Here is an 18,839-nt window from a genome sequence, read left to right on the forward strand (position 1 = left end):
AAATTTGTTCTAAAAGGGTTTATTAATGACGGAGAGTACATATTTTTAATTAAGCAGTTTGACCTAGTTTTGGTGTTTGGTTTTATAATGACTGTTATATTTAGATAAAATCTTTAGAAACACATTTCTCTACAACTAGGCGTTTATTTTCTTCAATTACCCAGCTTTCAAAAAGGATAACGAACTTAAAAAACCTTACTTAATGTTTTAAAATATTTTTGGTGTTTAAAAATTAAAGGCAAGATTTTTTTTGTTAAAACTTTCAGATTCGTTATAGTGCACATTTCTCTAGATTTTGGTGTATAGTTTTCATAAATTTGGTCAAATTTTCCCATGACCAGGGAAAGACTTTTTCAAATCAGCAACACTTACTCTAAGATGCTTTCATTAATTTTGATAAGCTTTTAGTGAAACCAATCACAGAGAAAACGTCATTAAAATGTAAATGCAGGCCTAAAATACTTACAGACTTGCACCGGGAGTTGAAGAAATTAAACAGTCAGTAAACATAATATTGAAGATGATATTAATTTAGCGGATTTCCCAGGCCTATTCAAATAATTAACACAGGGAACTCACGTAATTGTTGGTAGTTTACAAATACTTCCTATACATGAAATTAAAGTGAACTGCTTGAGTTTATGATTTAAGCTGAATGTGCATAATTAAAACTAAAACTGGAGTGGGATAGTCATTCATTGCAGTTAAGCGATGTGTTATTTCGAATTAAACAATCTGTAACATACGTGATTTATATTTGAGTCTACCTGATGATGACAGTATCATAAAGACCGATTCTCTATAAACCATCCTCAGGATATTTGTAAATACTAAGTCAAGGAAAGATAACACCCCCACATCTTAAGAACCTTGGATCTCGTTAGTTTAACCAATATAATAGGTACTTTAATAGTTATTTCCCTGACTATCAAATTTAAATTACTCTTTTTCTGTCTAAGGCATTTTACCGATTAAAGGGGAAATATTATTGCACACTTGATAAGGAGGAAACACACAGCTTTGATCTTGGAAGAAGCCCCTTAGACTTAACTTATGAAAGATTTTAGTATTTACCAATCAAAAATACCACGACCATTTTAATATTTTCATTTACTTCCTTGTCAGAATCCTACATGTATAGATGTAACAGTATAAGAGGACATCATACGTTAGTTACTTCTACTTTTAGTTATCTTCTTTAATAAAGCACGTTCAAAATCGTTTTCTATTGCCTTTTACCATCTACCTATGACAGAAGTAGTTGTAATGGAAACGTCTCAACGTTATGCTTTCTTGTGGGCAAGAAGTCGAGAATAGTTATGGTCGCATTCGGCTTCCATATAAAACGCCTTTTGTTGCATTCAGGTACCTTCTGGTTTAAAGAATTAGAACTAGAACGTCAGAATAAAAATTCATACGAATAGCCCTCATGCGTTTAGTTAAAATTTCAAATTTTTTGCAGTGTTTTAAATAGCAAAGGTTTTTGTTAATAAATATAGTACTGAACAATATTGTCTATGTTACTTCTCCGTGAGAAACACCGAATTGATAAACTCAGTCTCAGTGGTATCATGTGTTCCTGAAGGCTGAGCATGTCTGCATCGCTAGCGACCTCCGCCACATTACTTTTTTTTGTTGAGCTTTAAATTTGTATCTTTGCACTGGGGCTTTTAACGCATACGAAAACGAATTTAATTTCACGACCCCACATGATAGAGCAAAAATATAACACAATGTTTTCTAACTTTATTATTTGGAATGAACATTTTTTTCTCGTAGGTGTCTACCCAATCAGAAGCAATCTCCTTACATGCTATTCTGTGAAAATATAATACATACCAGGCAATCACCGATAGAATTATTTTAAACCAAACTAATAACTGCAATAGTTAGACATGTTAATTTGTTTTTTGATTGAATAACAAACATACAGACATAACTACAGGCAAAAACGGTGTTAATTCAGCCTTGATTTCCTACATATTCTTTGAGATATAATCATGATATTTGAGATGACTTCCGTAGTCTCTACTTGCTTGCAGGTAAAGAAACCGTTAATGAAAAAAAAATAGACACAAAACGAAATAATTTAATGCGAAGAAAATCAAAGCAGCAGACAAGCGATGATTAGGGACAGCATCTGTAACCTTCTGTTGAAAAGGTGTTTTATGGCAATGAATCGTGTATATTAGTCCCAAACACTCATTACTCCAGTTGTTCATTTTCGGAAGTTATAATAATATTTTTTGAATATTTCTGATGTGTTCATTTTCAAGTTTTTAAACATCCAAAAATTAATGTCCATGATCAATTTGGGTATTTGAACTCGAATCATTCAACGAGATTCCCTAATAATAAAATTGGGAGGTGTATTCCATGCAGCCAGTCAATTTGATAAAGCTGGAGAGTGTTTTTAAAATACTTGAAACAAGGTAGAATTATTACCTGAGATATTCGATACTTACTACTTTATCATCTGTGCTGCAAAAACACTGAGGTAAAGGAAATGCCAAATCTTTAAGTTAAAGATATAGAACAGATTGAATGTGTTTCTACCACACTAAACGTATAAAGATAATTTGTTTTGGTCCCTCCCAATAGCTGATATAAATCAAATTCTTTTGTTAAAAACTTGAAATAATAACTTTATCTGTTTTCATAAAATAAAATTCAAAAGACCAGAACCTGGTCGGACCATCTACTTTCTGCACCTGGTTGGGTCAATGAAGACGGCAGCGTCATGTTACATTTGCAAGGACAGTGGCATAACTACTCTCTATGTGGACCAAATAGGCGGGATTAAGACAAACCTTTTACAGACTGTCACTCGGAAAATACTTACCTTATATACCTGCTACAGCACTTTTAATGACCAAGGCTTTGCAGAAAAGAAATTTCGTTGTATTTCACTTCCGAAAAAAGGTAAGTCGTATTTCTCGAAAGTTTAAAAAACTTGCCATTTTCTGTTTTCGACTGAAATACACACAGGGCATACTGATTTTTCACCTGATACGAAAATGATACCTCATCGTGGAGTAGGTCTAAATCAGCATTGTTCAGTCTAGCTAATCAAGCCAGGATTGAGACCAAAACTTTGAAAAGTATGCCTAGTGGTAATGAAATGGCCGTAATGATGTGGACAAATTTATTGTCCTGCTTGAGGATCTCTACATAGAGATTGCTGGTGGTTGGTTGGACTGGTGGTGGAAGCAGGAATAGCTTCTTCTGTAGGATAATAAGACAAATGCACCAAGTTAAAGCTTGTTATCTGTACTATGGAATTTGTAGTATTCTAAATGGTCAGATCTTTCAAAGAAACATGCATGCACTTCTTTTCTGCCAATAACAATGCAATCTACATAAGATAATGCTATCGTTGGATTCCAGTGTCAGGGAATTGTCTTGTCCTTGTCCTTCAAAGACTTCCAAGACTTATTAGGAACATTCTATTTTGATGTCTTTGGACGTCATGTATGACACAGAAACCCCAGAGAAGACTGAGCCTTTAGGATTCTAACATGGTAATATCCTAGTACTAGACACTTTTACAATATGCTGTTCATGTATGTCTTTATCGGCTGTCTTGTATGAATTTTTCGTGGCAAAGACAAGAACATTACAGGTTTGTTATCAAATTGTATGAAAAGAACATACAAAGATGACAGAGCAAGACTGGACTTGTTACATGGAAAACAAAATAATATCACATGATGCAATCCCACCAACAAATGCATCACTCATTCAGCATGTTAAAGAGTTTCATCTATCTGCTTCAATAAGATCAGGGATTAGACCCAAACTTTGCCAGGCTGTCGCTCCAAGACAATCCAAGATATAAGCTGCAATTTGAACAACATTTGCAGTTGTAATGTTTCAAATTTTAACCTCGACACAATAACAGAGCCTGTTCTAGCTAAATTTTGTTTGTGAAAAAAAGTAACGAATATTTAGATCCTTTTCTTCCATAAATTGTGTATTTGGGACACTTATTGGCTGGGGTATCACCTTTGACAAACATCATCAACAACGTGATTTGATTTATCATTTAACATAGTAAAAGAATAGCCGGTGACATCTCTAGAAAATTTAATGGTCCCCTGCTTGGCCGCCTCGCCTAATGTTTTCTAAAAACGCCACTGCATAGTCATTTATACTTAAGCTATTCAAATGACCCGATAAAGATTTCAACTCTGGGTGCTTCGACACCTGCCGGTTTGTGTCATTTACGAGGCCTATTGGGGTTCTGTCACTATAGTATTACGTTCCTTTTCTAATTACCGGAAACTGGCTTTTGTCAAGAAGGACATTATGAATGGTCCTGTCTGTATTTCCAGGTGGATATTCGTTGAACTGATCATCTTGCATGTCTACTCTGTAGCAAGATTTTTTCAATTTTTTTTCTTAAATCTTATCGTATTCCCTTCCCCGAAATCTATTGATCATGAAATCTATCCCATTTATATGTTCTATAGCAAACATTTGATCGGTAAGTGATATTAGTGAAATAGAATTCCTTCATGATTCCTATTCATCTGCGGTAATAGACTCATATAAATACCGAAAACCATCACAGGAATGCCTCGAGAAGCCTCTTGGAAAATAAGTATAAAGTACCGTTTTCAGCGGATGACATATTTTTCAAAACAAAACTTAATAATAATAACTTCTTTTGGTGGACAAAGGTTATAAGGGACCTCAAAACTGCAAGAAGAAAAACAAATCCTAAAAGATCAGAATTTATGGTTCTAGATAATTATGTGTTTAACGAGACAGTTACAACGTTTGTAAATATATTGATTCCAAGCTTTACTGACAACTGATGTACACCACGTCATTAATATGTGATTTATATTTCCTATAACAATGTTTGTTCGATTTAGAATACAATTTTAAAAATCTATTTAATATTTGATATAAAATTGGTGTTTTTTACACAATAAAATATTAATATTATTTTAAAATAACTGAATTTGGTTACATTATCAGAAATTATTTATGTGCCTGGACTCTAAAATTGTTTTCTAGAGAAATTCCCATGAAAGACCCAATATGACGAAGGCCCAGATTACAAATGATAGGAAATTACAATGCTGAAGAATTAAGCGACAAGTGAGAATATTATCATGAAATTGGAGTTTCTGCCCAAAATGCCACAGTACATCGATAGAAATCTAGAATATTTAAAAAGATAGAAAAAGCGCAGAAATTCGGAACTTAAAAAATACATTTTATTAGGTTACAAAAAGCAACAAAAGAAACACTTCAATAAAAATAACAAAAGAAGAATAATTTGAAACATTCCTATTGCGAAAACTTGTTAATTAAGTTAAAAACTTAACCAATTCTTATTACTTTTTATACGCCCACATGAATATGTGGTCGTATATTGTCGTCGCCCCTGTCCGTCGGTCCGTCCGTCAACATTTCTTGTGAGCACTATAGAGACTACAGTTTTTATCTGATTTTGATAAAACTTGGTATGATGCTTTAGATTGATAAGATCTCGGTCAAGTTCGAATTTGACATATTTTCGATGAACGGTTTTTGAGATATTGCCCTTGACTTAGAACGCCTTGAAATTTGTTAAAAATTGTTCGTGAGCAGGATTGAAGCTACAGTTTTCATCCGATTCTGATGAAACTTGGTGTGATCATTGGAATTCATAAGATCTCGGACAAGTTCTAACTTGACGCATTTTCGATGAACGGTTTTTGAGTTATTGCCTTGACTTTGTTAAAACGCTTCGAAATTTGTTAAAAATAGTTCGTGAGCAGGATTGAAGCTACAGTTTTCATTGGATTCTGATGAAACTTGGCTAATCATTGGAATTGATAAGATATCGGACAAGTTCTAACTTGACGCATTTGCGATGAATGGTTTTTGAGTTATTGCCCTTGACTTTGTGAAAACGCCTCGAAATTTGTTAAAAATAGTTCGTGAGCAGGATTGAAGCTACAGTTCTCAACCGATTCTGATGAAACTTGGTGTGATCATTGGAATTCATAAGATCTCGGACAAATTCTAACTTGACGCATTTTCGATGAACAGTTTTTGAGTTATTGCCTTTGACTTTGTTAAAACGCGTCAAAATTTGTAAAAAATAGTTCGTGAGCAGGATTGAAGCTACAGTTTTCAACAGATTCTGATGAAACTTGGTGTGATCTTTGGAATTGATAAGATCTCGGACAGGTTCTAACTTGACGCATTTTCGATGAACGGTTTTTGAGTTATTGCCTTTGACTTTGTTAAAACGCGTCGAAATTTGTTAAAAATAGTTCGTGAGCAGGATTGAAGCTACAGTTGTCAACCGATTCTGATGAAACTTGGTGTGATCTTTGGAATTGATAAGATCTCGGACAGGTTCTAACTTGACGCATTTTCGATGAACTGTTTTTGAGTTATTGCCCTTGACTTTTTTAAAACGCGTCGAAATTTGTTAAAAATAGTTCGTGAGCAGGATTGAAGCTACAGTTTTCATCGGATTCTGATGAAACTTGGCATAATCATTGGAATTGATAAGATATCGGACAAGTTCTAACTTGACGCATTTGCGATGAATGGTTTTTGCCCTTGACTTTGTTAAAACGCTTCGAAATTTGTTAAAAATAGTTCGTGAGCAGGATTGAAGCTACAGTTCTCAACCGATTCTGATGAAACTTGGTGTGATCATTGGAATTGATAAGATCTCGGACAAATTCTAACTTGACGCATTTTCGATGAACGGTTTTTGAGTTATTGCCCTTGACTTTGTAAAACGCTTCAAAATTTGTTTGTGAGCACAATAGAAGCTACAGTTTTCAACCGATTTTGATTAAAATTGGTGTGATCAATGGAATTGATGAGATCTCGGACAAGTTCTAACTTGACGCATTTTCGATGAACTTTTTTTGAGTTATTGCCCTTGACTTTGTTAAAACGCGTCTAAATTTGTTAAAAATAGTTCGCGAGCCGGATTGAAGCTACAGTTTTCATCGGATTCTGATGAAACTTGGCATAATCATTGGAATTGATAATATATCGGACAAGTTCAAACTTGACGCATTTGCGATGAATGGTTCTTGAGTTATTGCCCTTGACTTTGTTAAAACGCTTCGAAATTTGTTAAAAATAGTTCGTGAGCAGGATTGAAGCTACAGTTCTCAACCGATTTTGATGGAACTTGGTGTGATCATTGGAATTCATAAGATCTCGGACAAATTCTAACTTGACGCATTTTCGATGAACGGTTTTTGAGTTATTGCCCTTGACTTTGTAAAACGCTTCAAAATTTTTTGTGAGCAGGATTGAAGCTACAGTTTTCAACCGATTTTGATGAAAATTGGTGTGATCAATGGAATTGATGAGATCTTGGACAAGTTCTAACTTGACGCATTTTCGATGAACTTTTTTTGAGTTATCGCCCTTGACTTTGTAAACACGCGTCAAAAGTTGTTTTTTGCCCTTGATTAGAGCTGTGTGATTTAATTGTTTGTTGTATTTGGGTTATTGATATTGAATTTAAAAAATTTTGTGGAATTATTCAGCATAAATAACTGGCATATATATGTAATTGAATTCAAAGTAATAAAATTTCTTCAATATGAGAAGATTCGCACTTTAGTCACTAAAGACTGTTTTATCATTTCTGACAGTATGTTACCTTGCCTCGCAAGCTATCTTTTAAAAAATAATTTGCATCGTGAGATACACATTTCTTGCAATTATGATGACAATTATGCCAAACTTGTTTTTGGATATGTTTCTAAAATTTCTGAATCAGCACATGAAAGTTATAACTGTGTCGTGTGCAAAAATATGCCATGATGACGTTCATGATACACAGATGTTGAAATTATTCATGTTCTTGTTTTATATATTTTTAAAACATCCGGTTAAATTAGTATAAATACCAGCAATATGGTTCATAATTTCATATTAGATTAGATAATAAAATTATACTAATCATGTTGTCACTTCGATTACTCGTCGTTGTCGCGGCTCTCCTGGTTTTATTACAAGTTGTTGACTCTTCTCCCAATGGTCCGAGACGTCCTGACCGTAGACGTTTCCCCTATAAATATCATGACAGGAGTAAGTATGTCTTGTTTTATCACTCTAATATTATCAGTAATGTCACTTAATGGATCATTGTTACACTTAAACCCTTCAAGAAACCCGTCAAATTTGTTATTCTGAAAGTTCAAAATGTACGTCATTGATTAACATTGTTTGATGAAGGTACTAAAATCTAGTTTTCGCTTACGAATCAAGTTTTCCTGCAACCTCAGTTTTCAGGCGATTCGAAATTTGCATCATAGACTTACTGCCTAACACCCATTTCACCAGGGTTGTTTTGTCCAATCGGCTAGATTTGTACCTGATTGTCCCCGATGATTAATGGTTTGATCGGCCCGATTGTCGTCTTAAATCGGATCAAATCGTTCCCTTTTTTCACCCGATTGAGTTCCGACCACGATCGATTTTGCGTTCGTACACGGCAATTGCCTGGTAGAGACCCGCTTCTCACCACAAGTTGTTCAATCGGTAGTGGCCGAATGTAGGCGTAGGTTGACTAAGGAAGCCATTGAAACCAAAATAAAGGACCTTTCCAAAGAATGTTTTGGCCCGACCATTTTTTGGTCGATCGGCCGTATTTTTGGGCAAAAAGTCGGGATTCTGTGAGCACTCTCAAGCACTCCGAGGGTATCGAAAAAGAGACCGGCTACTGTTTATAAACATGTTGAAAAAAAGAAACGATTGGAGGCGATTTGGGACGATGACAGGAGTTTCAGGACGACGATCGAGCTGATAAAAAAATTAAATTAATCTGGTATAATCTGGTATAATCTGGTCCATTCCGAGACGACTGTACCCTATCCTCAGAGTCCATCGCTCCAGAGCTTGCAGGTTCACGACTTTTTTGCCAAACTGAGGCCGATCGACCACAGATTAGATCGGGTTCTTACAGGACCAGGGTATAATGGGTCTCTGACATGTTTCTAAGATTTTTTTCTATTTTAGTTTGTGATGATTATCACCTTCCTGCCCACGCCGAATGGGTTATTACTGAAGACTGTGACAAGTATAATAGACCATTCAAATGTTCTGACGGCTATCATCTGAAAGTTACCACAGTATGTCACTATGGGAAATGGAAGTTGGAATACGCCTGTGTAGAAGAAAGTCCATGGTCGGGTAAGATAGAAATTTCTTTCTTGAATGATGTTTTACTTACTTACTTTCTGTACTTGATAAGGCGAATGAAAACAGGCAATGTTATGATGAAGCAAATAGAAAGATAATCTATGTACCATTTATTTTGTAACTTTAATATTTTATTTTATTTCAGGGTAAACAACAAATCACCGGTTAAGCTTTGATGACCTACTGGTAATAAAATATTAGAATAGGAATACAGATATGTGTTATTTCATATTGCGTTTCCAAACACAGCCTACATGAAGGGATTACATTGAAAGGACCACTCAAGGTGTGAATAGATTGGATATAGTAGGGCTATAATAATAATAATAATTTTTTGCATTTCGCCCAACTTATATACATACAAACATAATAAATAAACAACAATTATATAAGTAATATAAAATTTAGAAAGATTTATAATATCAAATTTACTCAAAAGAACTGGAAACTGCAGGTACTATTTCATTTATCGCATTCGAACAGAGCACTGATCTGGACACCATACCTCGCTCTTTCTACCTTTTACATGTTGTTACCCTTATGTATACCTCAATAACAACCATATAAGGAAATTAATAGAAACATTTTTCTCCCACAAGATCTCTTAGATCTCTCTCTCTCTATAAAGACACTTCAAAACACAGCATATGTCTTCCATCAAGAAATGAACCTTTTTCAAGACCACTGCCCTGCCATTTCCATTTGCCAATTAAAGCAATAAAGTTCACTGTATGTCATGGGTAATTATAGTTTCTTACAGATTTTCAGAACGCTTTGGGAGGGGAATTTCAAATCCTCTTTTTTTGAGTTAAATTATACATTTGTCCCGTGGCTGTATAACCGATTCAACACAAAGCATGAATCCCACGAATCGCCACGATTTGTTATTATAAGGATTCTTGAGGATTCGTGGAAGTCTAACATATACGTTGGTTCACTTTGCGAGGCTCTATGATCTAGTTACGATACAGGTACAATAGAGTTACGAATATTCGTGGGATTGGGCTGGATTAGCATGAATATTATCAAGAATTCACTACGATTTTCAAAAAGCTTTTACGAATACTGCACGAATGTTAAGAAACTGTAACGAATCGACTAAGAATAGGCCGAACGCAAGTACGAATTAGGTACGAATAAAAATGAATTCCCCCAACATAGCTATAAAAATGTCCATGCTTGGACATAACAGAATAGCTAAGAATGCTTACGAATTGATTACTTTGAACAGCTCAAAACTTTTGCCACGAATTTCCGATAGTTCTAGAATTGTAAGGACTAAATACGAATATATACGAATCAGTTAAGAATTTCACCAACTAATTATGATTCAATTGAGAATCCTAAAGTTTATCAATTCGTTACCTCTGTGGAAGAGTAGCATTAGGGGTCAGAGTATGTATGTAACTTTCTCATACGCTGGTAATTCTTCAAACAATAAAATTCTAAGGTCTTTAATTCTTATTTTTGAATATATTTCTTAATATATCTGATTATTGTATTATGTCGAATTGGTTACAGATTGGAATCCAGTTGGTTGACAAATATCCTAATCCTTAATTTGGTTAAAAGGGAGAATGACATGTATTAGTAAGATTAGTAAAAGTTTGTCATTTTAAGGCTTTGTTTGCTTTCTTTATTTTACACGATTGCATCTTAGATTTTTAGGAAACATTAAATTATTTCAAGGGTGCAGAATCTCTAATGCATCGAATCCATCAATCGTTTTTGACGGTGTTAATAGAAAATTGTGATAGATCAGATCATCATTCAAGAATCGTATGCCCTACAACACAGCTTTAACCCCCCGTGATTTCTCAATTTCAATGATGTAGATCTGAAAGAACGGTAAAAGAGAATACCGGTTGTTATTTGGATGTGGAAGTGAACCAAGGCCCCGTTACGCAGCTGTGATAAAGAATCACTTGATATAAAAAAAAGTAGTTTATATAGCTAGCCTTAAAAAAATTTCCCATTGCTAACTTGTTGGGATTGGCAGTCCTCATTGGTTTATAGGGGGAGTAAACTCCATCTCACAACATGCCCTTCCTGATATTTCACACAGGATATTATTCACTGTCAATAATAATAATAAATCTTACTGTTTACCAGAATGTATCAATGTATTATTCAAATTGTAAATTCTGTCTTTCGTGACTTTTACATCGGCCATTGTCATGCTTTTTATCAATTATTATATTGTTGGCGCAACCGTTCACCTGGATGGTTTTCTCTTTCAGATATACTTTCTGGATCTGGAGGTTCCGGGGCTAGTTCTATGTACTGGATGTCATTACACAAGATTCTGTTGATGAACGTCATTGTTTACATTCTTCATTAATCATTTTAAATGTTTTTAATGACCAAGAGCAATATTCATGTATATGAAATAAATATTTAACATCAAGATTACATTTTTTAGACAAATGTTGTTGGGCCACTTTCTAAGTCCCGGTTGTGGTACAGATATAAAGGAATAGGTACTCAAAGTCTTCGTACACGTATATTTATCATCAATACTTCTCGTCAGCGTTAAGGCATCTTGTTCGACAGCAAAGAAGCGAATTTTGCCCGGGCGGAAACGCTCATGGACATGTAGATAGAGGTAAATCAGTTTATTACCTCTATCATGTTCAGATTGAGGAGAAATCTAATATGATGGATTGATGGAACCTTTACAAATCAGAAATTGACACTGGACAGTCATTATAATATTTGTGTGTTGGGATCTGGGATATCAGGTTTGCTGTAATATCTTCGAACTTGGGTCTTAATTTAACAGAAACGTGTGTTATCTCCCATTTTCTATATTTGCCTCATCAAAATCTCAAATTAGTGTTCGTCGATGAATCCGATAAAGCAATATTTCTAATCCTTCAGCCAGTGAATGATAACCAGGTCTTTGATAGGTGTAGTATTCAATATAGTTCTCGAACAGAGTTTATTTCATTATCAAAAACGTCGTAAATTATATCTGAAAATATTTTTAAAGTATGCTGTATATATCTATGTATCTTCTTGTTCTAAAAGGGTTTATTAATGATGGAGAGTACTTATTGTTAATTAAGCAGTTTGACCTAGTTTTGGTGTTTGGCTTTATAATGACTCGTTATATTTAGATAAAATCTTTCAGATACGTTAAAGGGCACATTTCTATAGATTTTGGTGTAAAGTTTTCATAAATTTGGTCAAATTTTCTTATGACCAGGGAAAGACTTTTTCAAATCAGCAACACTTGCTCTAAGATATTTTCATTAATTTTGATAAACTTTTAGTGAATCCAATCACAGAGAAAACGTCATTAAAATGTAAATACACAGGGAGTTTAAGAAATTAAACCATGAGTAAACATAATATTGAAGATAATATTAATTTGGCGGACTTCCTAGGCCTATTCAAATAATAAACACAGGGATAATTGTTGGTAGTTTAGTAAAGAACACTTTAAGTGTTTCAAATACTATAAAAATGTGCATAATTAAAACTAAAACTGGAGTGGGATAGTCATTCATTGCAGTTAAGCGATGTGTTATTTCGAATTTGACAATCTGTAACATACGTGATTTATATTTGAGTCTACCTGATGATGACAGTATCATAAAGACCGATTCTCTATAAACCACCCTCAGGATATTTGTAAATACTAAGTCAAGGAAAGATAACACCCCCACATCTTAAGAACCTTGGATCTCGTTAGTTTAACCAATAGAATAGGTACTTTAATAGTTATTTCCCTGACTATCAAATTTAAATTACTCTTTTTCTGCCTAAGGCATTTTACCGATTAAAAGGGAAATATTATTGCACACTTGATAAGGAGGAAACACACAGCTTTGATCTTGGAAGAAGCCCCTTAGACTTAACTTATGAAAGATTTTAGTATTAACCAATCAAAAATACCACGACCATTTTAATATTTTCATTTACTTCCTTGTCAGAATCCTACATGTATAGATGTAACAGTATAAGAGGACATCATACGTTAGTTACTTCTACTTTTAGTTATCTTCTTTAATAAAACACGTTCAAAATCGTTTTCTATTGCCTTTTACCATCTACCTATGACAGAAGTAGTTGTAATGGAGACGTCTCAACGTTATGCTTTCTTGTGGGCAAGAAGTCGAGAATAGTTATGGTCGCATTCGGCTTCCATATAAAACGCCTTTTGTTGCATTCAGGTACCTTCTGGTTTAGAGAATTAGAATTAGAACGTCAGAATAAAAATTCATACGAATAGCCCTCATGCGTTTAGTTTAAATTTCAAATTTTTTGCATTGTTTTAAATAGCAAAGGTTTTTGTTAATAAATATAGTACTGAACAATATTGTCTATGTTACCTCTCCGTGAGAAACATCGAATTGATAAACTCAGTCTCAGTGGTATCATGTGTTCCTGAAGGCTGAGCATGTCTGCATCGCTAGCGACCTCCGCCACATTACTTTTTTTTGTTGAGCTTTAAATTTGTATCTTTGCACTCGGGCTTTTAACGAGTTACGAAAACGGATTTAATTTCACGACCCCACATGATAGAGCAAAAATATAACACTTTTTTTTTTAACTTTATTATTTGGAATGAACATTATTTTCTCGTAGGTGTCTATCCAATCAGAAGCAATCTTCTTACATGCTATTCTGTGAAAATATAATACATACCAGGCAATCACCGATAGAATTATTTTAAACCAAACTAATAACTGCAATAGTTAGACATGTTGATTTGTTTTTTGATTGAATAAGAAACATACAGACATAACTGCAGGCAAAAAACGGTGTTAATTCAGCCTTGATTTCCTACATATTCTTTGAGATATAATCATGATATTTGAAATGACTTCCGTAGTCTCTACTTGCTTGCAGGTAAAGAAACCGATAATGAAAAAAAAATAGACACCAAACGAAATAATTTAATGCGAAGAATATCATGAGTTCAAAATCAAAGCAGCAGACAAGCGATGATTAGGGACAACATCTGTAATCTTCTGTTGAAAAGGTGTTTCATGGCAATGAATCGTGTATATTAGTCCCAAACACTCATTTCTCCAGTTGTTCATTTTCGGGAGCTATAATAACATTTTTTGAATATTTCTGGTGTGTTCATTTTCAAATTTTTAAACATCCAAAGATTAATGTCGATGATCACTTTGGGTATCTGACCTCGAATCATTCAACGAAGTATAGAAACTTAAATTAACCAAGACAATCTTAACATTATCAATATTCATTGATCTTGACTATCTTCATGCTTGGATAGCGCCAGACAGTGCCATCTCTAAGAAGAGAGTACATGTACGTTTTTTTTTTAACTCAATTAATCAGCACAGCATGTTGATAATTACATGAATTTATGAGTTGCCTTCCTCAAAGGTTTTATCTATAAATTATCATTTTTATTCTAGAGATTCCCCAATAATAAAATTGACAGGTGTATTCCATGCAGCCAGTCAATTTGATAAAGCTGGAGAGTGTTTTTAAAATACTTGAAACAAAGTAGAATTATTACCTGAGATATTCGATACTTACTACTTTATCATCTGTGCTGCAAAAAAACTGAGGTAAAGGAAATGCCAAATCTTTAAGTTAAAGATATAGAACAGATTGAATGTGTTTCTACCACACTAAACGTATAAAGATAATTTGTTTTGGTCCCACCCAATAGCTGATATAAATCAAATTCTTTTGTTAAAAACTTGAAATAATAACTTTTATCTGTTTTCCTGACCATCTACTTTCTGCACCTGGTTGGGCCAATGAAGACGGCAGTGTCATGTTACATTTGCAAGGACAGTGGCATAACCACTCTCTATGTGGACCGAATATTGTGGAGGAAGCCTATACAGTTCGGTTCTTTGTCTCAACCGCACTACCGTAAAATTTTTCCTGGTTAGACCCCCCTCCCGAATTGGAAAATCAAAAAGTCATTCTCGGCCTATCCTTGGATTAAAAACTAAACCTCCAGGGTATCGGCTACTTAATCATTGCGGTTCAGAGCAGGTTGGGAAGGTTGTAATGCTTCTAAGAAATTGATTTTTGAATTTGAAAAATGTGCTACTTCAACTACATTCTAGAATGGATATATTTGAAAAGTGATCTTCTATCTTTTGAGACTCGAAATTATGCGCACCAATATCTACTTTCAATGTTAATGATTTCCCATATCTGATTGTTGTCGTTATTCTCGTTTCCCATAGTTAGCGTTCTTAATTACACCTATTATAATTAATAAGCTAACGAAGAATAGGTCAGCAGTGCACTCATTTTGTACTACATTCGCTTTTATCTGCTCTTAAATGCCACTGTAACTAACTTTTATCTAGTAAATTGTGAGATTTAGCGAAAACAAGGTTAGATATTCTTACAAGACATACATAAATATTGTTAAAATTCTATAAAACTAGACAAGATTTAGTAATTCATTTATTGAGCTGGTGATAAATAGTCCATAAATAAAGTATATATACTTTAAGCTGCATGTTTCATATCAGGTACATACATTGTAGATTCTTTGTTTAAAGTTGCCTATAAGAATGATTTTTAACATAACATATAGTCATTTAAAGACGCTTTAACCAGGTTTGCAATTCATGCATGTATGCCTATGATCTCAGTCATCCGCAAACAAAATCACCCTTCATTAAAATTGCTTTAGCGATACAATAAAGCCGTGGACCTTCACAAACAAATAAACCACCCTTTGTGACTATTGTGCCACTATTCTCTTCTTATTGCCTCTATGTTATTAATATTGATAGCAAAAAAGAGCTTTGGTTAAGACCATCTTCTAAATCCACCAAGAAATGTAAGATTTTAGAAGAATCTTCCGAAATCACCAGTAGAGAGATTTTTAATGTCTATGGTATTATCACTGAAAATGTAATCAACCCCTCTCCATTTGCGAAATTATCAAAACCAACAGTATGCATTAATAGGCAAAGTCTGCCTGCTACAACACTATGTGTTCATACCTTTCAAGTTCTCTCTCGAATCCGGGTAAAACTTCCTCAAAAGTTTAATATTAGTCCGAAATAGACGCAAGGTATATCCAACTATACAAATATTACACCAAAAGTTGCATCTATTTTCGTTTTCGGGGTAGGTCTGAATCAGCTTTGTTAGGTCTAGCTCAACAAGGCGGGATTAAGACAAACCTTTGACAGACTGTCACTCGGAAAGTTCTTACCTTATATACCTGCTACAGCACTTTTAATGACCAAGACCTTGCAGAAAAGAAATTTCGTTGTATTTTACTTCCGAAAGAAAGGTAAGTCGAATTCTCGAAAGTTTAAAAAACTTGCCATTTTCTGTTTTCGACTGAAATACACACAGGGCATACTGATTTTTCACCTGATACCAAAATGATACCTCATCGTGGAGTAGGTCTGAATCAGCATTGTTCAGTCTAGCTAATCAAGCCAGGATTGAGACCAAAACTTTGAAAAACATGCCTAGTGGTAATGACCTGGCCATAATGATGAGGACAAATTTATTGTCCTGCTTGAGGATCTCTACATAGAGATTGCTGGTGGTTGGTTGGACTGGTGGTGGAAGCAGGAATAGCTTCTTCTGTAGGATAATAAGACAAATGCACCAAGTTAAAGCTTGTTATCTGTACTATGGAATTTGTAGTATTTTAATTAGTCAGATCTTTCAAAGAAACATGCATGCACTTCTTTTCTGCCAATAACAATGCAATCCACCTAAGATAATGCTATCGTTGGATTCCAGTGTCATGAGAATTGTTGTGAGTTCCCTGTTTTCAAAGACTTCCAAGACTTACTAGGAACATTCTGTTTAAGATGTTCATGTAGTTCCCAGGATACAAATCATTCTAATTAAGATATAAGTGGACAGACATGTCTTTTGATGTTTACTACTGGACGTCCTGTATGACACAGAAACCCCAGACAAGACTGGGCCTTAGGACTGTTTGTAAAAGAACATACAAAGATGACAGGGCAAGACTGGATTGTTACATGGAAAACAAATATCACATGATGCAATCCCACCAACAAATGCATCACTCATTCAACATGTAAAAAAATTTGTTTTGTGGGGCTAGGCGATTGTGCAAAATACGTAAGCTAAAAGCTCTTCCTGTTGACGGTGACAGAAATGGAAGCCTGGAGAGTTCCTAATCAAAGCTCAATGCAATTACCACGCAATAAACAAATTGTGGATGAAAAATTGACTGCCGAAGAAGATGCGAATGTTGTCGCTTTGGTCTCAAACGCTAACAGTAATGCGGTTCCTGCAGGATTGAGAATTTAGAAAACAACTCCTCAAACAGCTAATCGTGTATAGCTAATCAAAATGTTGTTAGGTGAGTTTTTATTTTATCGAACTAGATAATATAGAACAGAAAGAAAATACTCAACAGTTCCAGAGCAATTATTTCCATTTCTAAATGAAATATTTGTTCAATCCTTGGACTGTACATTTAGAAGAATCAAACCCTCGCTTCCCCAAAATGTAAAATCATTTCGATTGGTGGACACATTGAGAAATGGTTTTCCTGGTCACCATACATACATGTCGACATTATTATCACTCAAATATTTCGTTTCCTTGACAATCTGGGACAATCTTAAACAACGGCGGCTGTTGTATTTTTTCCCACCCAGATAGCGACCTCTTCAGAAAGAGAAGGAACCTCTGTCCCAAATTCGGTGCTAGTGCAAGTAAAAGATTATTTCATCTATATGCTTCAATAAGGTCAGGGATTAGACCCAAACTTTGCCAGGCTGCCGCTCCAAGACAATCCAAGATATAGGCTGCAATTTGAACAGCATTTTAATGTTTCAAATTTTAACCTCGGCACTATAACAGAGCCTGTTCAGGTTCTCTAGCTAAATTTTGTTTGTGAAAAAAGTAACGAATATTTATTTTCTTCTATAAATTGTGTATTTGGGACACTTATTGGCTGGGGTATCATCTTTGACAAACATCATCAACAACGTGATTTGATTATCATTGTAACATAGTAAAAGAATAGGAAATTTAATGGCCCCCTGCTTGGCCGCCTCGCCTAATGTTTTCTAAAAACGTCACTGCATAGTCATTTCAACTTTGGCTATTCAAATGACCCGATAAAGATTTCAACCCTGGGTGCTTCGACACCTGCCGGTTTGTGTCATTTACGAGGCCTATTGGGGTTCTGTCACTATAGTATTACGTTCCTTTTCTAATTACCGGAAACTGGCTTTTCAGAAGATAAACATCCTTTTAGTGGATTGTCAAGAAGGACATTATGAATGGTCCTGTCTGTATTTCAAGGTGGACGTTCGTTGAACTGATCATCTTGCATGTCTATTCTGTAGCAAGATATCTTCTATTTTTTTTCTTAAATCTTATCGTATTCCCTTCCCCGAAATCTATTGATCATGAAATCTATCCCATTTATATGTTCTATAGCAAACATTTGATCGGTAAGTGATATTAGTGAAATAGAATTCCTTCATGATTTCTATTCATCTGCGGTAATAGACTCAGATAGATACCTAAAACCATCACAGGAATGCCCAGAGAAGCCTCTTGGAAAATAAGTATAAAGTACCGTTATCAGCGAATGACATATTTTTCAAACTTTAATAATAATAACTTCTTTTGGTGGACACAGGTTATAAGGGACCTCAAAACTGCAAAATAGAAAAACAAATCCC

General features: G+C 34.6%; 1 protein-coding gene across 1 annotated transcript; it reads left to right on the plus strand.

Annotated features, from left to right (window-relative positions):
• Window positions 1-7,943: 7,943 nt before the first annotated feature.
• LOTGIDRAFT_155353 (hypothetical protein) lies at window positions 7,944-9,333 on the plus strand (the record flags this gene model as incomplete). Its single annotated transcript, XM_009066919.1, has 3 exons — window positions 7,944-8,070; window positions 9,001-9,174; window positions 9,329-9,333. The coding sequence occupies 3 exons, from the start codon at window positions 7,944-7,946 to the stop codon at window positions 9,331-9,333; spliced, it is 306 nt and encodes a 101-aa protein (XP_009065167.1).
• Window positions 9,334-18,839: the final 9,506 nt, after the last annotated feature.

Source organism: Lottia gigantea (assembly GCF_000327385.1).
Source record: "Lottia gigantea unplaced genomic scaffold LOTGIsca_8, whole genome shotgun sequence".
NCBI classification, from domain to species: domain Eukaryota; kingdom Metazoa; phylum Mollusca; class Gastropoda; family Lottiidae; genus Lottia; species Lottia gigantea.